Source organism: Eulemur rufifrons, chromosome 30 (assembly GCF_041146395.1).
Source record: "Eulemur rufifrons isolate Redbay chromosome 30, OSU_ERuf_1, whole genome shotgun sequence".
Lineage (NCBI taxonomy): Eukaryota > Metazoa > Chordata > Mammalia > Primates > Lemuridae > Eulemur > Eulemur rufifrons.
Window position 1 is genome coordinate 128,819,134 of NC_091012.1, and position 24,751 is coordinate 128,843,884.

Sequence of the window (24,751 nt, forward strand, 5' to 3'; positions counted from 1 at the left end):
GCGAATTACTGCCATGACGCATTTTATATCTTATGTTCTTAACATCCTTACTAATGACTTGGAAAAGGAAATATAATGACACACACATGAAAGCTGCATGTGATTTCTAGTTAGGAGGTGTTGCAAATCAAATCAGATCTGATGGAAAGGCATCAATAATGTGGAGGGGTAGCTAAGTTGATGTACGTTTTTTCTTAAAACTTTATTTTTTCTGATTATAAAAGTAATAGCTGGTTTGTAGAAAGAAACACTGGAAAGTTAAAAAAAAAAAATCTAAAAAGCACTGATAATTTAATCGCCCTAGGGCAACCACCATTAACATTTTAAAAATATTTACTTTCGGTTCTTTTGCCATACATTTTTGGCTGGTTGAGATCATACCACACACATAATTTTTTTTCCACACGTAATTTTGTATCTTTTTCACTTAGCATTATATAAAATTTCTCATGTCATTACAAACTTTTTGTAAACATCTCTTTAAAAGGCTGTGTATAATGCTTAGTCTTAAGGCTCTAGATACATAGAGGATCTGGGAGAACTGGAATTTGGTGGTTGCATTGATTCTTATCAACATTATATTTAAGTCTCCCATATTATAGCTGAGAACACAACACTTTCTTTACAACATAAAAGTAAAAATAACGTAGGAAAGCAGTTTTGGCTTGTGGGCTGCATAATGGTAGGCATCTTGGAAAGGCTTGTTGAATTTAATGTACTCCATATAGGCCGTATAGGGTCTGAACAGGATTCCATTCTCCCCTCCTCGCTAACCTTGAAAGAAGCCTTTAAGAGAAGCCTTTGGCAGGAGGCCTGGAGCCCAGGTAGAGGGACTACGAATTCATCTTTTCACGTCTAAGTATCTGTCAGTAATTTCCACTAGTGGCTTTGGAAATCTATACCGCATGAGTTTATGGTCTCATTTGGCCCGTTTCTTAACTGCCCTAGGAGGTGTATCTGTTTGGCCTAGCAATTTAGGATTTCTTCATCCATTACTGAATGGATGCCAAGCTTTGTAAAAGATGGCTTGGGGTAATTTTCTATGGTGGTGTGTTTGCTCCTGAGTATCAAAAGTTTCAATAAAAGGCTTTCTGTTCTCTGACAACAGGCTGTTTTTCCCAGACACACGCCTTGTTGTTTTTCCATCGTTAACAGTAGATAACAGTTTGGATGCGGCCAGAAGCAGTTGGCATGGGCCGGTGCTTGAGGGGCTCCTGGGATGGTCTTCCGACCACTCACTGTGGGTACCACCTTAGCCAAAGCTTTCTTGACCTAAAAGCTCATTGTTCTGTCTGCTTTTTCCTCCGAGTCGATGACTATATGGTGACAGCTGTTGCTTTTCTTCCTTTCTCATTTTTTCAGCGTTATCATTTTCCTCCAAAGCACGTCTCTGCTATGTGCCTGTCTTGTAAAAGTTGCTTCCTGCTCTGCAGTCCTCGAGCTAAGGAACAGGGCAGTTAAACCTACTGTTTTAAAAAGCTGTGTAATCAAAACAGTCATAAAGAGGCACTGTGATGATCGATTTTCCTTTTTATTTAGTAAAATTCAATAATGGTAATAATAGCTAAGCACTTTACATACATACCTTTTTTCATTTAATCTTCCTAGAAAATCTATGAGATATGTATTATTATGTCCATTTCAGAAGAGAAAAGCGAGGTAGAAAGAGGTTAAATAGCTTGCCTGAGATCACATAGCTGGGAAGTCTGCACTCTTAGAGATGATTCCTACTTGAAACTAATTCACTCTTCCCACTAGATACTGAAAGGGGGACAGGTTTATCTGTTCCATTGTTGTTATATCTGTAGCACCTAGAAAATGCACTGCACACAGTCCTTTCTCCCTAAATCTAAATATTTTGTGATGAACGTTGAGTTTCTTGTTGACTGGAGTAAATTAAGAACATTTAGCACCTCCAATGTGCTAGGCATATGAAAAGATACAAAGATTTCCAGGATGCAGGCCCTGCCCTCCAGCACTTATGGTCTGGCTGATTCAGCAGACACAGAGAGAAGTACCCATAAATATAAGGCAGAGGATAGTGAGTGCAGTTCTAGAGATTCAAAGCAAGTTCAGTAGGAACATGGGAAAGGTGCGAGAGAATTCCAGCAGTTGGCATCTAGGAGATTTTCGTGGGAGGTACAATATGGGTTCACCCCTCATTGTTCAATATGTTTTACTAAGTAGTGGCTGGAGTACCCTGAGCTTAATTTGATCTCTCTTTGGGGATCTCCATTCTTGAAATACCTTGGGGTCATCTTTTCTAGGCATCCTGCTGGGCATCTAGAAGATGTTGTCAAATGTGTACCTGACGTCTGGCTATATTTAGGAAGTTCCTGTTTCGAATAAATATGTGATTAGAACTCATTCTTTCTAATAAAAACAAAATATAAAAATAATATCATGCGCCGTCTTAAGTAACTATTGATGTAATTTTCTCTGCCCTTCATCTGTAACATAGGGGGGCCCGGATGATTGAAAAAAGAACTAAGTGTTATTCTTTAGGAATCCGTGAAGCAGATTCTCAGTAAAGAATGAGTCGTATGATATTAAAGCTGGAGCTGTTTAGCGTTAGCCAGATTTAGAGATTGTCTTTATGGAAACAGTAGGTTATCTTTTGTAGCAGTAGAAGGAGTGTTTCAGATAAGACTGAGGTGAATGAGCACAGCAGGCATCCCTGAGATGGAAAGCCTCTGGAAAAAGATGGGTTTGTTCTCTAAGTCACCTCATTAAATGCTAACTACACCCCTGATTATTTTGTGGTTGAATATTAAATATCAGGATAGCAGAGCCTCATGAAAAATTTCTTTTTGCCATTTTAGTTAACATTCCTAGCTAGAGAGAGCCTCATAGGGAAAGAGAAGTATGCCCTAAGCCTTTTTAAAAAATTGTGGTAAAATATACATAATGTAGAATCTACCATCTTAACTATTTTTAAGTGTACAAGTCAGTGGCATTAAGTACATTCACAATGATGTGCAACCATCACCACCATCCATCTTCAGAACTCTTTTTATCTTGCAAAAGTGAAACTCTATATCCATTAAACACCAACTCCCCCATATCTCCCTACCCTGCAGCCTCTGGCAATTACCATTATACTTTCTGTCTCTGTAAATTGGACTATTCTAGGTACCTAGTATAAGTGAAATCATACAGTATTTGTCTTTTTGTGACTGGCTTATTTCACTTAGCATAATGATCTTTAGGTTCAACCATGTTGTAGCATGTGTCAGAATTTTCTTCCTTTTTAAGGCTAAATAATATTCCATTATATGCCCTAAGCCTTTTAAGTAGCAATTTTACTCAAAACAACAAAACATTGTTCCAAGTATTTACCTCTTTTCTGATCAAAACTATTTCATTTCCCTCCCCTACTTTGAAGGACAGAAAAGCTTCTCCAGAAATTTCTTCTGGGGAAAGAAATTTCTCATTTTTTCCTTTAGCTCAAGACATTTTTGGAGACACATTTGACTGTTTACTTGAAATTTGTCAGATTAGATCGATGCCTTTTCACATGTCAAGAGCTTCTCATGTGTCTGTTTTTAAAAAATATTTCAGTTTTCAAATGGTAGATTGGTGTTTTAATAGGAAGCTAACTATTCAAAACTATCACAGGCCTATTATTTTTCCACTAAATGTTTCTACACCACCATCAGAGCACTGAGAGACACATTCACTGTGATGCTTTCCGTTAGGGTAGATTCTCCACGACACTTCTCTGAGCCACCGTATCTGTTTCTTTGATTCTCTAATCAGAGTCTGAACTTAATGTTTTTGCACTTAACTGGCAGTCAGTGACTATGTAGCATGCATATATGTAGACTCAAAAGCATAACAGAATTGGGAATTTTTCCATCATATACAAACCAGTTCACAATCACTGATTTATCCCTGTGGTGGCTATGAATTATACATAGACAGTCTAAATGTTTTTCACACGTCTTTCTAGATCCTTAATTTCACTGCCTTAGTTGGATCATTGTGTCAATCCCCCAAATGTCCCTTGGCTTTTGCATGTCCTTTCCTTTCTACTTCATTCCTCCCAATACCACCAGATCAGAGGTCTTGAAGTCCTAAATTTGACTGCACCACACTTCTGCTTATTTTTCATGACTACTGGTTGTCTTTACGATAAAGCACAAACAGTTATATTAACCCTACCTTATTTTCCTGGCCTCCAGGGCCCAAGCAACCCTCCCTTCACCCCCTCACTGTGAACCCCCCCACCCCCATCCTATGCTGGGAAGCCCCCATTCCCTGCACACATTCCTGCCTTGCTTCCTGCTTTTCTCCAGCTAAAATACCATTCTCCACTCGGCAAATTCTTACTCATCCTTCAGAATTTAACACAAGCGGCCTCATTGCCGTGAGGCTTATTTCCCCATGTAGGTTTGTTAATGGCTGCTTTTTTTCCTTTTCTATACACATCTTTATTGTAGTGCTTATCCCTTTGCACTGGGAGGCTCTGTTAATGAGCCTGTCTCTGCTGCTCAATTTTGAACTCATTAAAGATCCAGGACTCTGCCCGTCTCATCTTTGTAGCTGCAGCATTCAAAACAGATTGAGGCTTATGGTAGTTCCAGAAAAGAATGCTGAATCAATGAATGAATGAGTGACTGAAACAAACCTTCATTTTAGAGGTATAAAGGAAAACTGAAGAAAATGTAGCTTTGCCCTCAAGTCTCTCTTACACATAAAAATGTCACAAAGTGTGGGCTACACGTCAGTAGAAAACATTACTGAAAGATGCTACTTTTAGCTGTCTGGACCTTAGTTGAATCTTAAAGGTGAGGTGGAATTTAAATATATTTGGGGAGGAGGTATCATCCCCAGCTAAGGAGAACAGCCAGCAGTATGTCATGATTGAATAAATAAAAATATTTTGAACCTGGAAAGGATCTTTGTATGTTAATTGAATTCATACAGCTACCTTATAGGAAAATTAGGGCTTGGTCCCCATGTGTTCAGCATGTTTCATGTTAAAGCACTAGATGAGCAAACCCCAACCAACCCCATGATATTCATTCTTGCCATATCATCTTTTCCTCTCTCTCCCTTACCCACCCTCTTAAACTTTCAAAATACATTTAAAAGGAAGGCATTGTTAATCAAAAGATAAAAAACTAATCGTTTCTGATTTCTCTTTATCTGTCATAACAATGGAAAATAGTCTCTTAAATTATAATGGTGAATTGTGTTTTGCCAAAATAGTATATGAAATGGAAATTTACTTTGGCTTGTTCATCCTCTGTGAATAAGATGATCCTACAACAAAATAGCATGCAGGCTCCTCTCTTGGGAACAGTGGGGGTAAAACATAAACAGTATTTTTCTATACTGTCAGACATTTAGAGAGCTGCCTTCTATGATTTTAATATTGTCTGACTGTACATTCTCCACCTCATTGAGCACTTAAGTAGGTTTTGATTCCGTTGTCAACACTGCATTTCCCCAGCATGAGTGGAAGCCCCTACCAAACCTTCAGAAAGTTATTTTGCTTTGACAAAGAGATGATCCTACCCCTCCTTAACTGTGTTCTATGGTTCTTTGCAGTTTTTTAGGACATGGTCTCTAGAGGTGTTCAAAAAGCAAACAAATGAACCAAATGATCAGGTCCTGGCAGAAGTTATACTACATAATAAATGATAGAATTTGGCTCAAATTCTGCTGATACACACAAATGAACACATGTCTCTGTGTAATATACAAATATAAAACAGACTTCATGTGCATTTGTTCAGTAGAATGATAGATTCTAAAGTTTTTATTGAACATATTGAAAAAGTAAATCCTAGAAGATCTAATGGAAGAATCTAAGATGGGACCAGGTGTTTTGTATTCAGGGGAAGTTTCATATTAGTCTTCAGAGCTCAAGAGAAAGATAAGGGCTATTGGGAGACATGGTAAGTGGCAGAAATTAGGAGTAAACCCTGGAATTTCTTCTGGACTTTGGGAATTTACATGAACAGCCATTCAGAAGCAGTATATTCTGAGTGCTTTGGTGTAAATATAATGAGCGGTGAAGTGGAAGGTGACTAAAAGTTGGGTCTTACGGAAGAGTGAATGATGCAGGTTGAATCTGGGGCCAGAATCCTCATCTAGAAAACTATTGGGATAGTCCCTATGATGGTAACAAGGCTCTAGGCAGGGATCAGAGAGGAAGAGGAAGAATCTGGAAGCAGGGCCTTGGTGATGGATTGGATGGGAAGGTGCAATCAGAAGGCAATCCAGGCTGAGTTTCAAGTTGTGAGCATAGGACACAGGATGGGCAGGAGAATTTAGAAAGGGGAGGTGAGGCTTGTCACTCAACTATTTCATAGGCTACTCATTCTTGTGATGTATTGATGGGTGCCACAAGGAGTAGATCAGATAAGTTTGCAATACACTGAGATAAAGTTTAAGGATAAAGTTAAACAGTAACTACAGAAATTCTCAGAGCCTTTAATATGCTATAATGCATTGTTTAGGCTGAGTACTCAGTGTTTTCCAAATTTACCAGATTATGGATTTAGGCGTTTTGGAGATTGGTTGGTAGGTGGAACATCATGGGTCGGGGTGGGGGTGGCATACTTTGGAAAATGATTTCGGGGCAAGAGAATGGTGTGTGCATGTCTATGTGTGTGTACACATACTTGGGTGATCATGACCCATCTGAGTGAGGGTCTTCTGATCAGAATAGATGTGAAACTAGACAGAATGTGGGAGAACAGGCTAGTGTGAATATTTAGAAGTCATAGGCAGAGAGATGTTCACCAGAAACATGGCTGAGATTGGATTCTTCTTTATGGCAACCAATAATTAATAGGAGGGCAGGAATTGTGTGTGTTGGGGGGAACAAGAAGTAAGGCAAAGGCAGTAGAGGCCTAGGAAGATCCTGGACAATGTGCTGTCACCAGTAACCAGGCTGGAAGGAGCTGATACATGACAGTGATTGAAGCAGTGGGGCTCTAAGAGGCATAGGGGCCCTATGGTTTGTCAAGGAGGACATCTGTCTTTGTGCCTGTCGCGCAGGGGTGCTAATGCTAGGGCTAAGGGTGAATGCTCCCTACTCTATTCAACAAACCTCTTAAGTGACCTCTGACTTTGTGGGGAGAAGAGAATAATGAACACCTAGGCCCTGTTCTCAAGGAGGGAACTATTTCTGAAGAGGAAGGGTAAGAAAGGTAGTTGAGGGTAGTATCTCAGTGTGATATACTTGACAGCTGCTTCTAAAGCAGCCATGAATCTGACAAGGTCTTTAAGTGCCATTGGGCAGAGAGGTTTAATATAATTTGAATTCTAACTCTGAGACAACCAGGGAAATAAACTTCGTAGGAATGACTCTAAGTCTTAAGCCCAATTTCATAATCGGAAAATTTCTTTTTAAATTTTATGTTTTCCTCATAACCAAATTTAAAAATAGACTGTGAAGCTTGCCCCTTTGGAGGAATCGGAATTGGTAGAGTGGTGTAGGAGGTGTTTCAAAGGTAAACCCTGTCCCTGGAATGGAACTACAAAGTCGTTTTTCCTTTTACTGGACCGTGTGTTTTCTTTTTAGAATTTGGAGTTGTATTTTACTCTGGCATATCTTCAGTTGATATCAAATAGTTTTAGCTGGGCCCACCAAATGCAGGCGAGTTGACAGTTGCTGATGTAAATTTCCCAGCGAGCAGAAAAGCCTTCCAGGGGAAGCGCACAAGGCACTCCATTGTAAGGACACTGCTTTGTGCTCGTTCTTTTTTGGCTCTGACACTAGCTGGCTCACGGGGCTTCTGCTCTGCTCCTATGGCTCCCTACTGAAAGCCAAGAAGACTTTTCATAATGCCATCAGTCATAGGTGTTCGTGAAGGCAGCATGTAAAAATAAATATGAATAGTCTACAGTGAGTTTTAATAGCAGTTTGGGGATCTTTCTGAGTTATGGTGGTAAACGAAAACTGAAAAGTTGTGGATATGGTCAAATATAGATACTCTTTTGTCCTTCCTTCTGTCACTGTGTCCTGTATCTTATATTTCTCCATATCCCGTATATGAGCGGGATTTGAGATAACCGCTGAATGTGTTGGGCGCCCCTCAACACACCCCGCTGGAGAACCCACAAATTGCTGTTTCAGCGTTTGCTGTGATGTTCAGCATCCTTCTGCCTTTTTGGCTGCTTTCCTGCCTCACATTGAACGGGCACTTAATAAATCTCTACTGAGCAAAAAGGGAAGGAGTACTGTCACATACTAGTGTTGTAAAAGGAATGCCATCGAAGAGCCATCCTTTATCTTGTGTTTTACCAGCTGTTTGAAAAGTCATCTTTTGTGTTTAGCTTTGTGTGAGCACTTGAGTACTGTCTACCTATGGATCGCTTCTCAGACCATCATCCTCTTCTAGGATAGCTGCCAGAAAGCCTGGCCTCTGGACAGGGGGACTTTGTCAGCTGCTGGAATGCAGGGAGCTCTCTCCCTCCTCCCCCTACCCATTGAACCTGGCTGCCTTTGCGATATAAGAGTTGTATGTGGTACTCTTGGAGAGGCGACTTTCTTCTCCTTAGCGTTGTCCTATAATTAGAAACTTTTTTTATACTCAAAGGAGTTCATATCTGAATTTGAATAAAGTGAGAGGAATGATCTTATACTCTTGAGCAGGATCTTGGTCTCATGTTTCATAGGCACAGAGAAAATGGATACGTTAGTCATTTGGGAACTGGATTCTCTTGGACTGCAGTCTAGTGATTGTCTTTCTTGTAAGCATTAGTTTCTTCATTTTGGCATAAAAAAGAAAAAAAATTACTTGTTCCACTAATTGAAAGCATATGGTGGTTATCTATCACAATGCTGTATTACTGGATCTTGTAGAGCTAGGAGTATATATGATACTCCCGCTGTACACAAAAATTCCAAAAAGTCTATTAAATGCTTTTGGCAAGAGGGCTAAAGGGAAGAGGGGCTTATGTTATTAAATGTTCAAAGGAATGAAGTTTCCAAATTATTTATTCTTAAAAACTAGTTTTTGAAATGAAGATTGGGTTGTGGTAAGAGATAAAAGTTACACCAGCCTGGTGATTACTATGTGTTGAAGTAGATCCTTAGCAGTAGTCTGTAGATGCGCAGCTCTATACATCCGTCCATATGTGTATTGAATCCTAGACCAAGCAGTGGCTTCTGAGTTGGGAGACAAGCAGAGCAGACTAACGTGGATGTATGTATGTACTGGGAAGTTTTAAGTTTTAAGCCACCACACAGAAGGGAAGAGGAAATGATGGGCCAAGCAATGGAGTGGGACCTGGGAGTCTGTTCCATCCGAAGGCATATGGTAAAATGGGCCTATTTGCAGATTTCTTAGAAGGCGAATGAGCTGTGTCCTGAGCATGTCAACACAGCCCCTCGTGCTTGTCCTGGGTAAGACATCTTCTTTATGGCACCCGAGAGGGCAAGAACCCAGTACTCTGTGGAGGAAGCCACAAGTGGAGATACTGTATCCTCTTCCAAAGCCACTGTAAGCCTAACATCCTTCCTTTGCTGCCTGCTAGGTGGAGGAGAGGTGTACGGATGGGGTTTCCTGATTTTTCTGTCTACTTAGGCCTGCATCATAACTGACCTTCAGTTATACATGACCTATCTGTGTATTGGAGCTAGACGTTGCTTTCATGAGGCATACCCTTTGAAATTTGGGATTCTGTTCATTTTATGCCTGATGAACCAAAGATGTTTTCGGAGGTAGGGGGAGCTGGAAGGCTGATGGGAAAGCAATAAATTCACTGCCCTTTGTCTTTGTCTTGTATATAGAAGAAGGGCAGGGGCTAGAGGGCCCCAAATGGGGGTATTTGGAAAGGTGTGGGGTGTCTGGGGTAGATGCAATGACTGGGGGGCACTGAGACTTTCAGTGGGCAGGACCAAGGGTTGCTAACTGTACTTTGGCATGTGAGACAGTCTTCTGCAATGAAGAAATGCCCCACCTAAAGTGCCAGGAAAGGGAAACACTGCAAAGGGAGCAGCAGGGTTTAGCTCTCTCTGAAGGTTAATGCAGCCATGGGGATCTGCCTGCTTGGCCTTCCAGATAGTCTGATCCCAGAGAGACTCCATATAGCCTTCCAGTTTGGGTTCAGAACCACTTTTCCTCCCCTCCTTTCAGTTATCCTTTGGTGAAGGGTCTCATGAGCAACTATGCCTCCCTGTTCTTTCCTCAGCGATCGTGTCACATTGTCTGCTCTGCTAAACTCAAGTTCCTCTCTGAACTGACTCATTTAGTAGCAATGACAAGTTCTTATGCCAGTGAGACTAGAGAAGGTAGAAAGCATTTGGTGGAAAAGATGAAAGAGAAAAGAGGAAGAAGAGTGAAAAATAGGATTTATAATTTATTTACGTATGAGAATAGGCATGTGAGTTTTTAATCCAAGAAAAGGTATTTGATTAATACTAATGGAATCCCTCCTACACCTAGGTCAGTGGTTCTCAACCTTGAGCATGCATCGAGTCCCAGGAAGGGTGTGTTCTGTCAGCCTGCTGGGCCCCATCCCTAGAGTTTCTGATTGAGAAAGGCTGGGGCGGGGCCTGGGAATTTGCTTTACTAACAAGTTCTCAGGTACTGCTGGTGTAGAGACCACACTTCTCTAGGTGTATATCCTCGAGAAGTGAGAAACCCTGGAACAATCCTCATCTCTGGAATACCTGCAGGACTGGGGCTGAGAGGGGAGGAAGCTGCTGTATTCTAGACTTTTAATCGTGGTCCATGAAGGACAAAGCAGGATTTAATGTCTAGCACCGCCAGAAGATGAGTATAATATCACCTTTGCTATCACCCCTGTTGCTTGGATCCATGCAGAGGCCAGTGTGCTGGATCTTCTGAAATAGCAAGGGAAAAAAACAGAGTAAGCTTTGCTTTTTTTGTGTGTTTCTGTACCAAAGTAAGTGTATTTAACTGGTGGCCTTTCTTGATGTCTGTTAGTTTGGACATTCTGGTGAACCAGGACAGCAGAGATGATGTGCAGTACTTTCTTTTGTTGCAAAAGAAGGGGAAGTTGTAAGAATGTACAACCTACGAAGATTTCTCTAAACGAAAGCATCTGGTTTAAAGTCCAAACCATTGCCTGTCTCATTTTTTTTTTTCGGGAAAACAAAGTCAGGAGTGGGAATAACGTTTACTATTGCATTTCCCGATTTCCTTGTTCCACTGTCAGTAATAACTGAAGTACTGGTTGCTTTTGTTTTCTTCTTCCTGATGTGCTAACAATAGTGATACTTTATCCAGTCCCCGAAAGAGAAAAACAAAGAGATTGGCAAGGATGCTGTTGAAAGTGTGAACAGAAATGCGAATGAAACGCTTTGAGAGCTTCTATTTTTATTGTCGATACCTGATTTTGCAAGATAATTCTAAGAACAGTTTTTCATCAAATTTGACCTTATGCCAGAATAATATCAAGCTTTTTTTCTTCCCCGGTGATCCCTTGGAATCATAAAATGTTATTAGTTTGAGTACTTAGCAGCAGTTGAGGGGTGGCATATTATTTTGGGTTTCATTTTTTATCCAATATGGAAAGCCCTGCAGCACTAAATAAAAATGTCACCGTGTAAAATGTAAAGGCTTTCTGTCGCAAATGTTTTTAATAATTCATGAAGAGCTGAGGATTTGATTTATCTTATCTTCTTTCTGTGATTTATTCATATTTAATGTTAGGTTTAACGTGTGAAGCATGAGGAACTTTTTCAAATTAAAAATTGTGGTGAATCAGTTTTATCTGAAGAAAAATTCCACCTTGCTAGTTTTTGAGTTATGCAATTCATTCCTCTTTATGTGTTCAAGGGGCAGAGATGTTTGGTTTTCACAGTGGCTGGAATTCTGACTGGTGAAACTCTTCATTGTTGGGGATGTTTATTGACCCATCTCCTTGGTTGTGACAGCTGTGTCCTGGTGTCAGTAGACGTTTTCCTCGGACATTAGTCATAATCATGCAAGTATGGTGGCAAAGGAGAAGAGTAGGGAACAGACCCCACCTTTGGAACCACTGAGTCTGTTTATTTGTTTCTGATTTTGAGCTGCTAAGTTGTCTGTGTTTTCAGGAACATCTTTAGGCAGAGACAATATCCAGTCTTCTCTATGGATGGTTCAGAAATAATGAATAATAGTAGAATTAAGTTCAAATGAAAGAAAGAAAATGAACTCAAACTCATAATCTTTTTCTTTTCTAAACTAGTCAATAAATGCATAGAGTCTAAGGCATTGGACTTTTTCAAAGCCCTGGAGGTTTAAAAGACTGGAGGGAAGGGAGCTGTTGGCTGAATTGTTTTAGCCTTTAGGGTAGGTGGATCTGCCCTAGAGGACATGAGTGTGTCTCCTCATTCCCTCTGAGGCAGATGGAATGTTAAATGCTAGACAGAGATGCAATAAGGTACCACTGCCCTGGTCACCCTGGCTTCTGCCTGCCCGGCCATTCTGCCCTCCTGGCCTGCCATTCCTTTATCCTTTCCTTTGATTTCTTCCCTCCTACTTCCGTTCTTCCACTTTGTAGTTACTTTTGAGCACTTCCATCGGGCCAGGTATCGCGCCTCCATAGACTGAGTCAGCTTCTCATAAAATGAGAAGAACTGTATCTGTTTTCTCTCCTAAAAATAGTCAGCCTTTTAATAAGAGTATTAGTAAGGAAGAAAGAGAATAAAAGGTACTGAGTGCCTACAAGGACAAAGCCCTTTTGACCTAGTTTCCCCCTCATTTGTCACTGAGGGTCAGGCCTATGGAAGAGCAGCAGCCAATACACAGAGCAGTGCATGAACTTAAGGGTGTGGTTTTTAGAACCAGTTTTGAGCATTTTGTCATTATGATCTTGGTTTTATTCCTTTGCTTAATTGAGATGATCATCTTGATAAGTAAAAAATCTTCTGTTTTTCCCTCCTCAGACTATTGGAAAGAAGTTACCTCCAGCTGCAGCACCTCCAGACTCGTCGAAAACAGAAATGGACAGCAGGACAAAGAGTGAGTTTCTTTAGTTATCCATTTGACGTTGGAAAGTAGTTAAAGATTTTGCAATAATTGAAATGCTTTTTTAAAAATCCTTATGTAATCTTGCTAGCTTTTTTTCAAACACATCAGGAAAAATGCACACGAATGTGTTTCATTAAATCCCCATCATTAAGATGGGCACAAGTTAGATTCAGAACTCTCGGGTTTTTCCCCCCTTTGCAGAACATGGTTCTTTCCTGCCATATGTATCTCACCCATGTGCAGAGCTAGGGTTTATCCGTATGTAACTGGAGTACTTTGAGTAGTTTAGGTGGCAGAAAGATTCTAGAGAATGGCAACTTAAGCACCTTAGGGATTCATGAGCCTTCAGGTCATAGAGGCCTAACCACTCAACTAACACTACTGACCCATGACGACTCACCAACCCTCAGCACGTCTCTGCTTGAATGCCTCCAGATACCTCTGGATGTCTGCGGGCAGGAGACTCAAGTCTTTTTGGAAGGGTTAGGTGAGTGGACGGGAAGGGTTAGCTGCATTTTAGAGCAGTGCTAGCCAATAGAAATATCATGGGAGCCACATATGTAATTTAAAATTTTCTAGTAGCTGCATTTAAAAAAGAAAACAGTTGGACTTAGTTTTAAAATATTTAACTTAACTCATTATATATCCTTTCAACATGTAATCTATATAAAATTATTAAATGAAATACTTTCATTCTCTTCTTCATAGGAAGTCTTCACAATCCCAAGTGTATTTTACAGGTAGAGCATATCTCAATTTGGAATAGCCACATTTTGAGTGCTGAATAGTCACCTGTGCTTAGTGGCAACTGTATTGGATAGTGTCATTTTAGAGTAATTCTGGGGTCTCATGGGCGTCCTGGGCCTGGAAACGAACACAGTTCCAAATCCTCAGATCCCTTGAGCATGTCGGAGGATCTGGCTCCAGCCCAAGCTTCGTTCAGTCCTACAAGTATCTATTAACTACATCCATGCACCTGGCACTCTAGAAGCATCAGCATGCAGGATGGTTACGAATAAAGTGTGGTTTTACAGAGGCCTGTGGGGTGTTTTGGCCAAGAGTCAGAAGGCAGATATTCTAGGACCAGCTCTGTTATTAGCTAGCCACGTGACCTTGGGCAAATAATTTTATTTCTCTGGCCTTCCTCCTCATTGTCTGCATTGTCTGTGAAGTCAGACGGTTGCACTAGAGAAAACCCCTGAGGTTTCTCCCAGCATCTGCATCCTCTGATCCTCTAAAAACTTTACAACTCAGAGTGGAAGGTTTCTGCATTCGAAGGATTAAGCAGATGGATGGGAGGGGCAAAAGGAAGATGTGAGCAATTTGGTGGGAATATGAGAAAATGTTATTGGATATAGATGCTAATATGCCTGTGAATGGGTAGCGAGTCAGGAAGGAGAATTATCCCTGTCAGGGAACACTTGAGGGATGTTTGTTGACAGACATTGTTCATGGACCCCAGGGCAAGAATTTCTGAAGTTTAATCTCGCCCCACACACACTCTTGCTTTCACTGTCAAGAGCAAATTCTGGGGTAATTGTTCTCTCATTACTTCCATTTAGTGGCACCCCAGTCCTCTAAAAAGCCCCCTCCATTTGGACCATTTCGCTTCTTCTGGATTTTGATGTGACACCTATGTTTAGGTGGCAGGCCACAGAGTACTGACTGATTAGAAATGACACTGAGCCTGGGATCTAAGCAGCTTCCTTCTTCCTTTTGGTTGGAAGACAAACCTATAACAAAAATTGCCTAAGAGTGCAGAAGAGGGCAGCTCCTTCCTGCATACCTATCTCTTTAGCCTACTAAAATACAAGCTCACATCAGAATTAAGAGTTGTGATGATTCAAAAAATATTCATATAAATTGGTGTTTTCTGGGTGAAAGTGAAGCTCAGCTGATCAGGACTTATTTAAACAATTAACATCCCCCACCCCCCAAAAAAGCTTTTATGATATTGAAATTCATTGGAAACTCATGCAGGGGAGCAGATTGGCATAATTTTCATAACAAGAAGAAAACTGTCTAAATATTCATAATGAAGTGCCCTGAGGTTTCTCCAGCTCTCCACATCTGGAGTTTCCCTCTTTCTCATTACAATCGATGCAGATTCGTGGCCTCTGTGGAATAGAAAAATAGTCCAAAGAAAGGGCTATTTAACATCTTTCTGAACAAACAGTTTAATCTTACAGATTCAGAAGACCAGTTAAACAGGTGGGTTAGGAAAAAAAGTCCTTGGCAGAATTTGTACAAGGGCAGATCAAGCTTCTGAATAAATTATAACTATAAGGCAAGGGCTAACTTTTCTCTCACCTCACTCCATAACTGGACACTTGTACTACCTTTATCATCACTCTGTTCATTGCTTTGCTTCTTAGGAGTTGTCCTCTATGATGGTGACACATGATGACATGCTATCATTAGGCCATTGGTGCCTCTAGATTGAGGCTCTATCTTCTATTTAATATGACCACCATATAGCCTAGAAAAGTGCCATGGAATCAGTGGGCACATAATATTATGTGGTAGTTGAGAAAATGGAGAATTAGAAATGATTTATGATTTATCGAGCTCTAGATTAGACAGTGTTTTAAAAGCTATTAGCCATGGGTCCCTTTTGTCCAGTGTACATATGTGCGTATATGTAAACCCTTTGCAATGAGACTTGAAACACAAAGGGAAGATTTCTTCAAAAGTATGTTCCAAATAGTCGCTTATAGAGTTAGAGGTCTCTGTACAGAAAACAGTTCCACTCACAATAAGGAAACAGCACATAATGCGTCTCTAAAAAAACATACTTAGATTTGGCTTTAAAATGTGTATGTGTAAACCTCTCACAGTGAGACTTTCAACACAATGGTAGAAACATTCCTCAAAAGCATGTTCTAAACACTTGCTTACAAAGTTGTCTGCTTGGAAAACAGTTCCATTTACTGTATAAAAACAGTACAAAATGCATCTCTACAGAAAGCTGCTTAGATTTAGCTTTTAAATGTGCATATGGAAACCACATATAATGAAACTTTAAACACAATGGTAAGAACATTCTTCGAGAGCATGTTCTCAACATTTGCTTACAGAGTTCTCTGCTGGGGAAACAGTTTCATACACTGTAAGAAAAGGACACATTTGCTCATGTAAGACCCTTGGGTTTGTTCCGAGGTCTGAGGATTGGCAGTGGTTGCCAGTGTTGGCCTCGCCAGAGCCTTTTTTTCTTGCTAGCTACTGCTCTAGCCCAACCAGCCTAAGACCTCCAGGGTCAAACCTGTAGTCTGACAAAGTCAGGTTTATTGGTGCATTGTGACCAGGGAGACTGCATACCGGAGGACCTGTGGATGTCACACCAATCAAAAGAGAAGGTAGTTGCAGATTTTTGAGGAGGGGTGGAATTTAATAAAATTTAAATGAAGCAATGTTTTGATAGGCTTAAAGCAAAGCAGGGCTGTGTGGCAAGGGGTCAGCCTCAGGTCCGGACTGTGAGTAGACCCAAGTCCTGCTTCTTTGGTAGCTGTGAAGTAAGATACGTGTGCAATGCCGTGTCCAGAAACCCCTTATGTGAGGCACTGCGCTTGTGCTGGGAATCCAGGCTGCTTCTCTAGGGTACAGTGACTTAGTGCCTTCAAGCAAAAGAGGAACATTTCATTCTTACTGATATAATTTTTAAAAAAACAAAGTATCTGATAATTTGTCCTCTAAAACCACAGACTTTCTCAGGGAGTAAGAAATTAGTAGCACTCAGAGAAGGGGCTTATTAAGGAACCTTTATAGCTGCAGTACATGCTTGAGAGAAACTCTTTCCTGATCACTTTGCAGCTGGCCTTATCTGTGTCTGTCACCCCAGCCTGATGAATGGCTGGGCAGAGTGTCACTTTCTCAGTCAGACTCATTTTTGCTTTTCTCATCACGTGTTTAAATAGGAGTAAAAAGGGTCAACTCCCTTGTGTTGGGTTTTCCTCAGCCACCTAATATCCACCTTTGTTCCTGTTTTTCCAGGCTGGCCATGTTGCTCATGCTTCCTCCCCGGGGCTCACTCATTCTTGGGCCTGGGAGTTTGGGCACATGCAATTTGAAACTATTTCCTATCTACCCCTTTAGTGCCTCCCACATCTGATGTGTACTAAAGCCCACAGGCTTGATGTCCCAGGGGTACCCCCCTTCCTGGGAAGCACCTTTCACCAAGTACCCCCAACACAGACCTTGCTGTCTGGATTCAGAGTGGGGGCCTTCCAAATGAGGGTGCGCAGCCCACCCGTGTGGCTTAAGATCTGCATTTTAGATGCAGTCCTCATGGAGAAAAAGGTTAACTCCCTCTGTGTTTTCCTGGTGGGTTTCCTTTCTCTCAAAGATGTTCCAGGGGAGCAGAGATCCGGCCTTTGCTCCACAGTAGAGAACAGAAGGGCTTTGCTTGTCAGATTTTCATTTTTTCTTTTAAAAAAATGCTTCTCTCTTTTACAGTGAGAGAGTAAAAGGTATCAATTAACACTTGTGAAATAACTTGAAAGTCAAATTCCCAGCAGCGTCCAAGACCAAAGGTGGTTGTTTGGGGTCCTTTGGGGTGACAGTCAGCTTCTTCATAAAGGAAGGCATTGGGTTGGCATTGACAGACATAGTGACGGACACATTGTGTTTCATTTCTCTGTCTGGATTTAAATATAGACCAGGGCTGCTTTGCCTCGGCGGTATTGACATTTGGGCATTCGCTGTTGTGGGGCTGTCCTGGGCATTGCAGGATGTTCAGCAGCACCCCCGGCCTCTACCCGCTAGATGCCAGTAGCACCCAACACTCCCCCCACCCCCAGTTATGACAAGCAGATTGTCTCCAGGTATTGCTAATGTCTTCTGAGGAGCCCTAGTTTCGAACTGCTAGCCCCATGAGGGCACTCTGCTGCCTGGAGTATAGTGGGTGCTCAGGTATTATTTATTGATTAGACATGTATTTCACTGCTCTTTACTAGGCCTGGATCCTTAGAATCTGACCCAGAACTAGAGTTCTCATCGAAATCTGGTATACAGCACATCACCCCCAGCACCGCCATTGCCACAATGGTCCACCTTCTAGGTCCCCACATTTGTTTTGCTCTTTCCTAGCATTGAACCTTCGCTAATGCCCATTGCTAGATCTGTGGTTCTCACAGTATGGTTCCAGAACCAGCACCAGCAGCATCACTGGGCACTTGTTAGAAATGCAACCCCCCAGGTCCTGCCCCAGTCCTAAAGAACCTGAAGCCCTGGAGTCAGGGCCCAGCTATCTGGCTTTATAATCCCTGTACCTGGGGCTGATGCCCACTCAAGCCTGAGAACCACTGACTGAGACTATGGGTTTTTAAGCTTCCCTGATAATGAGAGTCACCAGGGTGCTTGTTTAGTAGTTGAATTCCTCCTCCCACCTTGAACCTGAAGAATCAGATCCCCAGGAAAGGGGTCTGGGAAGCTAGAGAATGAACAGATGCCCCTCACAATTCTTATCAGCAGGGATGATTGGAAAACATGCCCCAATCCTACTCCTCCTCTGGGCATCATCCTAGAACACTGTACAAAGCCCACTGCCATTTTACTCCTTTACGACAGGATCCTAAGTCGCTTGTTTGAAAAGTTATTTCCCCATTTCTGATACTCTGATGCTTTAAGTCAAATGCATCACTCTCATCCTCTCTTCATGTTGCCTTGTTGAGAATTATGTGTATGCATGCCTTATTTCCTCTACTTGGTTATAAGCTCCTCGAGAGCCAGATAACTAATCTCATTTACCTTAATCTCTCTTTCCCAGAACATTATAGAAGTCCACCCCCTTATATGTAATTCCAAAGTACAAAAAACTCTGAAAACTGAAATGTTTTATTACTCATTATTGGGTGATAAAACTTGTTCCACATTGACATGTGTCTGTTCATAGTCTCTATCTGTCCCACTTGGGGTGACCAGTCATCTTTTTGCTGCAGAATTTTAAAGGTTAGGTGTAGCCCCAGACCCCGGATGGGAATGTTACATATTATATGGGATGTGCAGCATATTTCGTTTCAAAAATCTTAAAAATTCTGTCTCCAGGGATTCTGAATAAGGGATTACAAACCAGTAGCATCTCAGAAAATATTTGTCAGTTGAATGAAAGAATTTCTGATTATGATGTTAGCGAAAGTAGACATCACTGAGCTTGATACTTTTGTTGTAGTACCCACAAGGAAAAGAAAACTCTGGTTCTAGGCATGACCTGGGACTTTCCACTGCTGCTAAAAGCTCTGGAAGGTTTCCTACTAGACTGACTGTGACACATGGGGTTTTGATCTTCTTATCCTAAAATTGAGCCGAGAGAGTTGTCCTGGATTTAATGTTATTTCCTTGTGTGTGTGTATTCAGCTTCCTGATATGTTTATTCTGTTTCTTCTGCTTTTATTTTACTTTTTAAGCTGAGGGGTTTTTTGCCTGTTTGTCTTAAGTTGGTTTGTTTGTTATGGAATAGATTATAAAACCAGCTGAAGGGAGTCATGTGATGTGGGCGTGTGAGTTCAATTCCTTTAACAGTCTGTTTTTAATATTATGTAAATTTCTAAAAGTTTGGAGAGTGAAATGTTTTGGGGAGGGGATGAATCATGATTGGACTTCTTGATGATTTTAATGGGGTAAGTTTCTTAGATCTGGGAATGAGCTAGCAGCTTCAAGGTCCTCAAACCTTCTGATATTGTATGCGTTTTCTCCACATTTGAATTTGTGTGTATGTTTTGTTTTCCTGGAAAGAGAGTTATTTTTATCAGATTCTTAAAGGACTCTAAGACAAAAAAGCTTAAGAACTGATTTAGGATTTCAGTTCTTATGCTAATTCATTAGTATTTTTCATCTTTCTAAAGAAAAAATAGAGACAGTATCATCTCAGTCACTGGATAAATTGTGCCTGTATTTCTCTCTCTCTGTGTGTGTGTGTGTGTGTGTGTGTGTGTGTGTATTCATTCCTATTTGATCTCCGACTAATTAAATTCATCTAATTGATGACGGGATGGAAAATGCCTGCCTCCAAAAATTAATTTTGCTCCCTTCCTCCCCATCTCTGTCTGCTACTCATTTAAAATTTATAATCTTCCCATGTCCAAAAAGGATTTGGAATTATACTCTTCTTTTAAGACCTATCAAATGCCTCCTTTTTTTGTGATCTCTCTCCTGAATGTAATCTTGCCTTTGTCTGCAACACCACTGCAATACTCCATGGTAGTGAGCTTATGCATATGTTGTGTTTGTCTCCTCTTCTTGCCATTCCCCTCCCCTTTCCTTTCTCTAGGCATTAGATTGTCACTTCCATGCAAGGATGGGAGGGGGTAGCTGGACTTATATATCACAGGCCTAAGAACTGACAATATCTTTTTCATGGTGGTATTTCAATAAATATTTGAATTGAAGTCAGGACCATCTTTGTTCCATATACTATAAAATTAAAATTACAGTCTTAGAGTGAATAATTTCTTTGCATCTACATTTATTTTTTAGCATCTTAAAACCATGGATATATCCAAACCAACATAATGTTTTAATTTCCTAATACTACTCAATTAAGGCTCAAATGCCTCACAAGTAAAATATAAACTCCTATTTTAAAATGTATCATAATCAATAAAAGTATGTGAGGCCAATGGTTGCCATGTTTGATCAGGAGTTCTGGGTGACAGTGCCTGCAACTAGAGTCGTGAAAAGTCAGAGCTGGAAGGAACTTAGTTCTAGCCCAGGGTGCTCCTTGGAGCTCCCAGAGCTTCGGTGACATGTTTTTGGGGACCTGGGTGGGAGATGGGACAGCCCTACTCTCTGACCAGAGCAGCTCTATTTTTAGTTGTTTTATGTTTAAGTTCTGGAATACGTTTAAATTTGCTAAAAGTGTTCTGCCGAACCCAGCTCTCCTCTCGCCCCTCCTTGGCTGGCTCTTGATCTTACACCTGAGGACACTGAGGTCATCCAGAGATACAGTGTGATTGCCTCAGGTCACGCGCTTGGGAAAGCCCAGCTAGGACTGAACCCAGTCCCGAGTGTCCTGACTTCTGGACAACAGTCTTCTCCTCCTGCTTGCTGCCCCGCCCCCCCGCAATGTTCCTCTGTTTTATAGGTGTCACTCAGGCATCATCAAGAAATGTTGGATGGGAGCTCTATGTGGGTCCTGGGGACACAGAAAGGGGGGAGACATGCTGCAGCAACATGCTTTGTGGAGAGTGGGAGTTGGCAGTAGCCACTGCCACCAGTATCTCTGCCTTTTATCTCAGAGTGGTGCTTTCTAGATAACTCTGTGTTTAATGCGTCACACATAAAACAGCATAGCTGCATGGTAGAAGTGTTCTAAAACTGGATTATGGTGATGGTCACACAACTGTAAAACCTTATTAAAATTCATCAAATTCTCAGTGATTTTCTTGGCTTTCCTCTCACAGTTGAAATATGATTGCAACAGCACCAAACAGTGTACTGTAAAAGCAGAAAGGCTGGGGCAACTATTTTCCTTAAGCCAATCTCTCTCTCTCTCTCTCTCTCTCTCCCCCCCCTTCCCCTCCCCCTCCCCCTCCCCCTCCCTTCCTTCCTCCCTCCTCTCTTACACATACATACACACACACACACACACACACACACACAATCTAACACCCACCCTTGAGATTTCCTCTCACATCTCATTGGCTGGAAATAGGTCACCTGCCTACCCCTAAAGCAATCACCAACAAAGGGAAGTGAGATTAACATTATTTGCCTGGACATATTTTACTCATCCACAGGGCTGTGGGAGAGTTCCCTATTCCTGAATATAATGCCTGAACAAATTAGGATTCTGTGCACTGGGAAGGAGGCGGGGAATGGCTGCTGGGAAGTTAACCAACTGGCCTTTACCACACTTAATTAACTTTTTTTGACTGAAAGGAACAGAAACATGAGCGGTTCCTTCTTTCTTTGTTGGCCATGGCTATTCTTTGTAAAGTGTCTCCATGATTTCCAAACAAAGTTATTCTTAAAGCCAAGACTCTGCAGGGCAGTTCTTCAATAATACTGTGTGTGTTGTGTTGTAAGTTTTGAGGTTGGGCAGTCATATTTCACTAGCACAGTCAATAGGAAAATTGGGAAGGAACTGTCATTATCCAATGTAAAGATGTTTAACTTTTTCCCTTCCTTTAGAACATTTGACCAATTCAGGTTTGGGGAGGTTTGCTATTACTAATAAAAAAGAGATGGAATATTGGTAACTATGTGGGTTTTAGGACTATGATGTTGATGGAATTTAGAACTAGTGCCCCTCCGCACAGGTTAATGAGCAAAAGCCTTCAAAGGCCCAGAGTACCTATTAATAAGATGGAAGGTCTCCAACACTAGCATAGGATGTAACTGATATTTTCAAGCCATTGTACAGAAAACAAAAACATCTGCACAGCAGCAAAATGAGTCCCCCTCCCCCTCTTCATTTCTTCCCTTTCCTCCCCCCTCTCTCTGTCATAGCTCAGCCCTAGACCACAGTATATCTGTATTATGGATTTTTAATTGCGTTTATTTTCCATATCATTCTCTTTGATTGTTGGGATGTTAACCAAAATAAAGAAATACATTTTGATGATATAAATTGTACTAGGGACAATATAATTGATACTTATGTATATAGCTCTAGTTTATGATCTGTCTGCAGGAACTGGCCTTATCTTTGGGAACTATCTAAGGCCATTCAAAGCCATTAGGTTTGTTGACTTTGATGCAGAATAATAAATGCCTGTCCCAGTAGATACTAATTGTCTTGAATTTTTCTTCCACTTTCTATCTTGAGTCATCAAAGCCTGGTTTTTCAAGTCTCGATTTTCCAAATACCTTACAAATGTTTTCATTGTCTTCAAAATCGGTGCTTTCGGATGAATAGAGATAATTTAACAGCAGATAGACTTTCAAAAGCATCTGATTCAGGACATACTTGAATTGATTTTGAGTGGTCTTAGTATTTTTCCCTCTTTGGTGAGGGATAATGCATCTCCTTGCTGGGAAACAGCCCCATCTGTGAATAGGCAGGTTGCCACAGAAAGGCCACAAGGCTATGGAACATACTTGAACACATTCACCCCCTCCAAATATGTGTGTAAGGAATGTTAGGTCAATATTTGTTGGCTATGTGTGGTTGGTATGTGTTCACATATAAATACATCGACATTTGTTTCTTAAGCTGTATCATAATGGGGTAATTTTTCATTATTTTACATAACATCTTGGCTTTGTAACACATGTAAATACCCTGTTTCTGATTTAGTAATGTGTAGAAGGCAGTGAGGCAAAATTTAAGCTTTTTGCCCCCGTAGGTTATGTGTGTTTCTGCATATACCTGAAGACTATATAAAACAGTACTTGTCTGTTTTCCTGAGACCAAGGAACCTTTTTACTTTTCTGCCTGAGAAAAGCAAAGCAGTCAATGGTGTTTCATGATGTCACATGATTTGTGAGGAGAAAAAATGAAGATAATAAATATACATGAGTCAAAAATGGGCAATCTTAGGTAATTTTCTGAGGGTGATCCTCTCTTTATGCAATAGTAATATCCCAGCTATTAAGTGTCCCTTTCCTTGAAGTTAATTTGATAGAGAACATCTTCTCCTGGACCAGCTCATTAGATAAAGCATTTTTTTTAGATAAAGCATTTTAAAGGTTGTGTTTTCTTTTCTTTTTACAGCCAAGGATTACTGCAAAGTAATATTTCCATACGAGGCACAGAATGACGATGAATTGACAATCAAAGAAGGAGATATAGTCACTCTTATCAATAAGGTAAATAAAGGTTCTCTTCTGTCTTCTAAGATGTAAACTGCTTTGGTTTCTTTCTTTTTTTTTTTTTTTGACAGAGTCTCACTCTGTTGCCCGGGCCAGAGTGCCGTGGCGTCAGCCTCACTCACAGCAACCTCAAACTCCTGGGCTCAAGCAATCCTCCTGCCTCAGCCTCCCAAGTAGCTAGGACTACAGGCATGCGCCACCACGCCCGGCTAATTTTTCTATGTATATTTTTAGCTGTCCAGCTAATTTCTTTCTATTTTTAGTAGAGACAGGGGCGAGGGAGTCCTCGCTTTTGCTCAGGCTGGTCTTGAACTCCTGAGCTCAAACAATCCGCCCTCCTCGGCCTCCCAGAGTGCTAGGATTACAGGCGTGAGCCACCACGCCCAGCCTGCTTTGGTTTCTTAAATGGCTGGTACAAGCTTTTGCTTTGTCCCTTGAAACACTTGGTTTTCATGGTCCTGAACTTCTGTCCTTTTGATCAGGCCAGGGTCCCCAGTGTACCCAGTATAGCCAGGTGAATGAAAGAACTTGAGAATTGAATAGATTTCTGTTTGCCGTGGGGCCAGCTTACAGATTTGCACGGTCCTGCAGAAAAGTCTGTCCCAGAAGGAATAACGCAGAAGGCAGCTCGCGTGGCTGGAGACACTGCCCTCCATGGCAGCTGGGCTGCAAAACTCTGCATCAGGGGTATCCAAGGATGGGCTTTAAAAAGGCTGGTCATGCCTCACAGGCAGAAAATGCTTGAAGAATGTTTGCTGTTCAGATCAAAGACAGGTGGAATGCCTGAGAGAATTTTGCCTGTCTTGTTTGGGCTAAGAAGGTTGAGTGATTTTATTATCATTACAGCCAGAGCCCTGTAAACATATGGGAGAGCTGTAAAAGCTGTGTGAAGTGACGCGGTATAACAGGGCCTTGGCCATGTACTGTTTATGCTTTCACGCAATGGTACTCACGAAGTAGGTAGTCGAAAGACATATTATTTAAGTGATTCCTGGAATATGTGGCCTTTTCTCTGAAGTACAGGGTTTTTATGATAGTCGAATATGGTGAGAAGCTGA

The 24,751-nt window shown here is 41.2% G+C and overlaps 1 protein-coding gene across 13 annotated transcripts in view; it reads left to right on the forward strand.

Moving 5' to 3' along the window:
- SH3KBP1 (SH3 domain containing kinase binding protein 1) overlaps positions 1-24,751 on the forward strand; it is a 312,915-nt gene that overhangs the window by 197,919 nt on the left and 90,245 nt on the right. For all 13 annotated transcript variants that reach the window (XM_069464019.1, XM_069464022.1, XM_069464020.1 and 10 more), the window contains 2 exons: positions 12,860-12,935; positions 23,596-23,690. In XM_069464019.1, the coding sequence (XP_069320120.1) occupies positions 12,860-12,935; positions 23,596-23,690 (171 nt within the window). The remainder of the gene's footprint in view (positions 1-12,859; positions 12,936-23,595; positions 23,691-24,751) is intronic.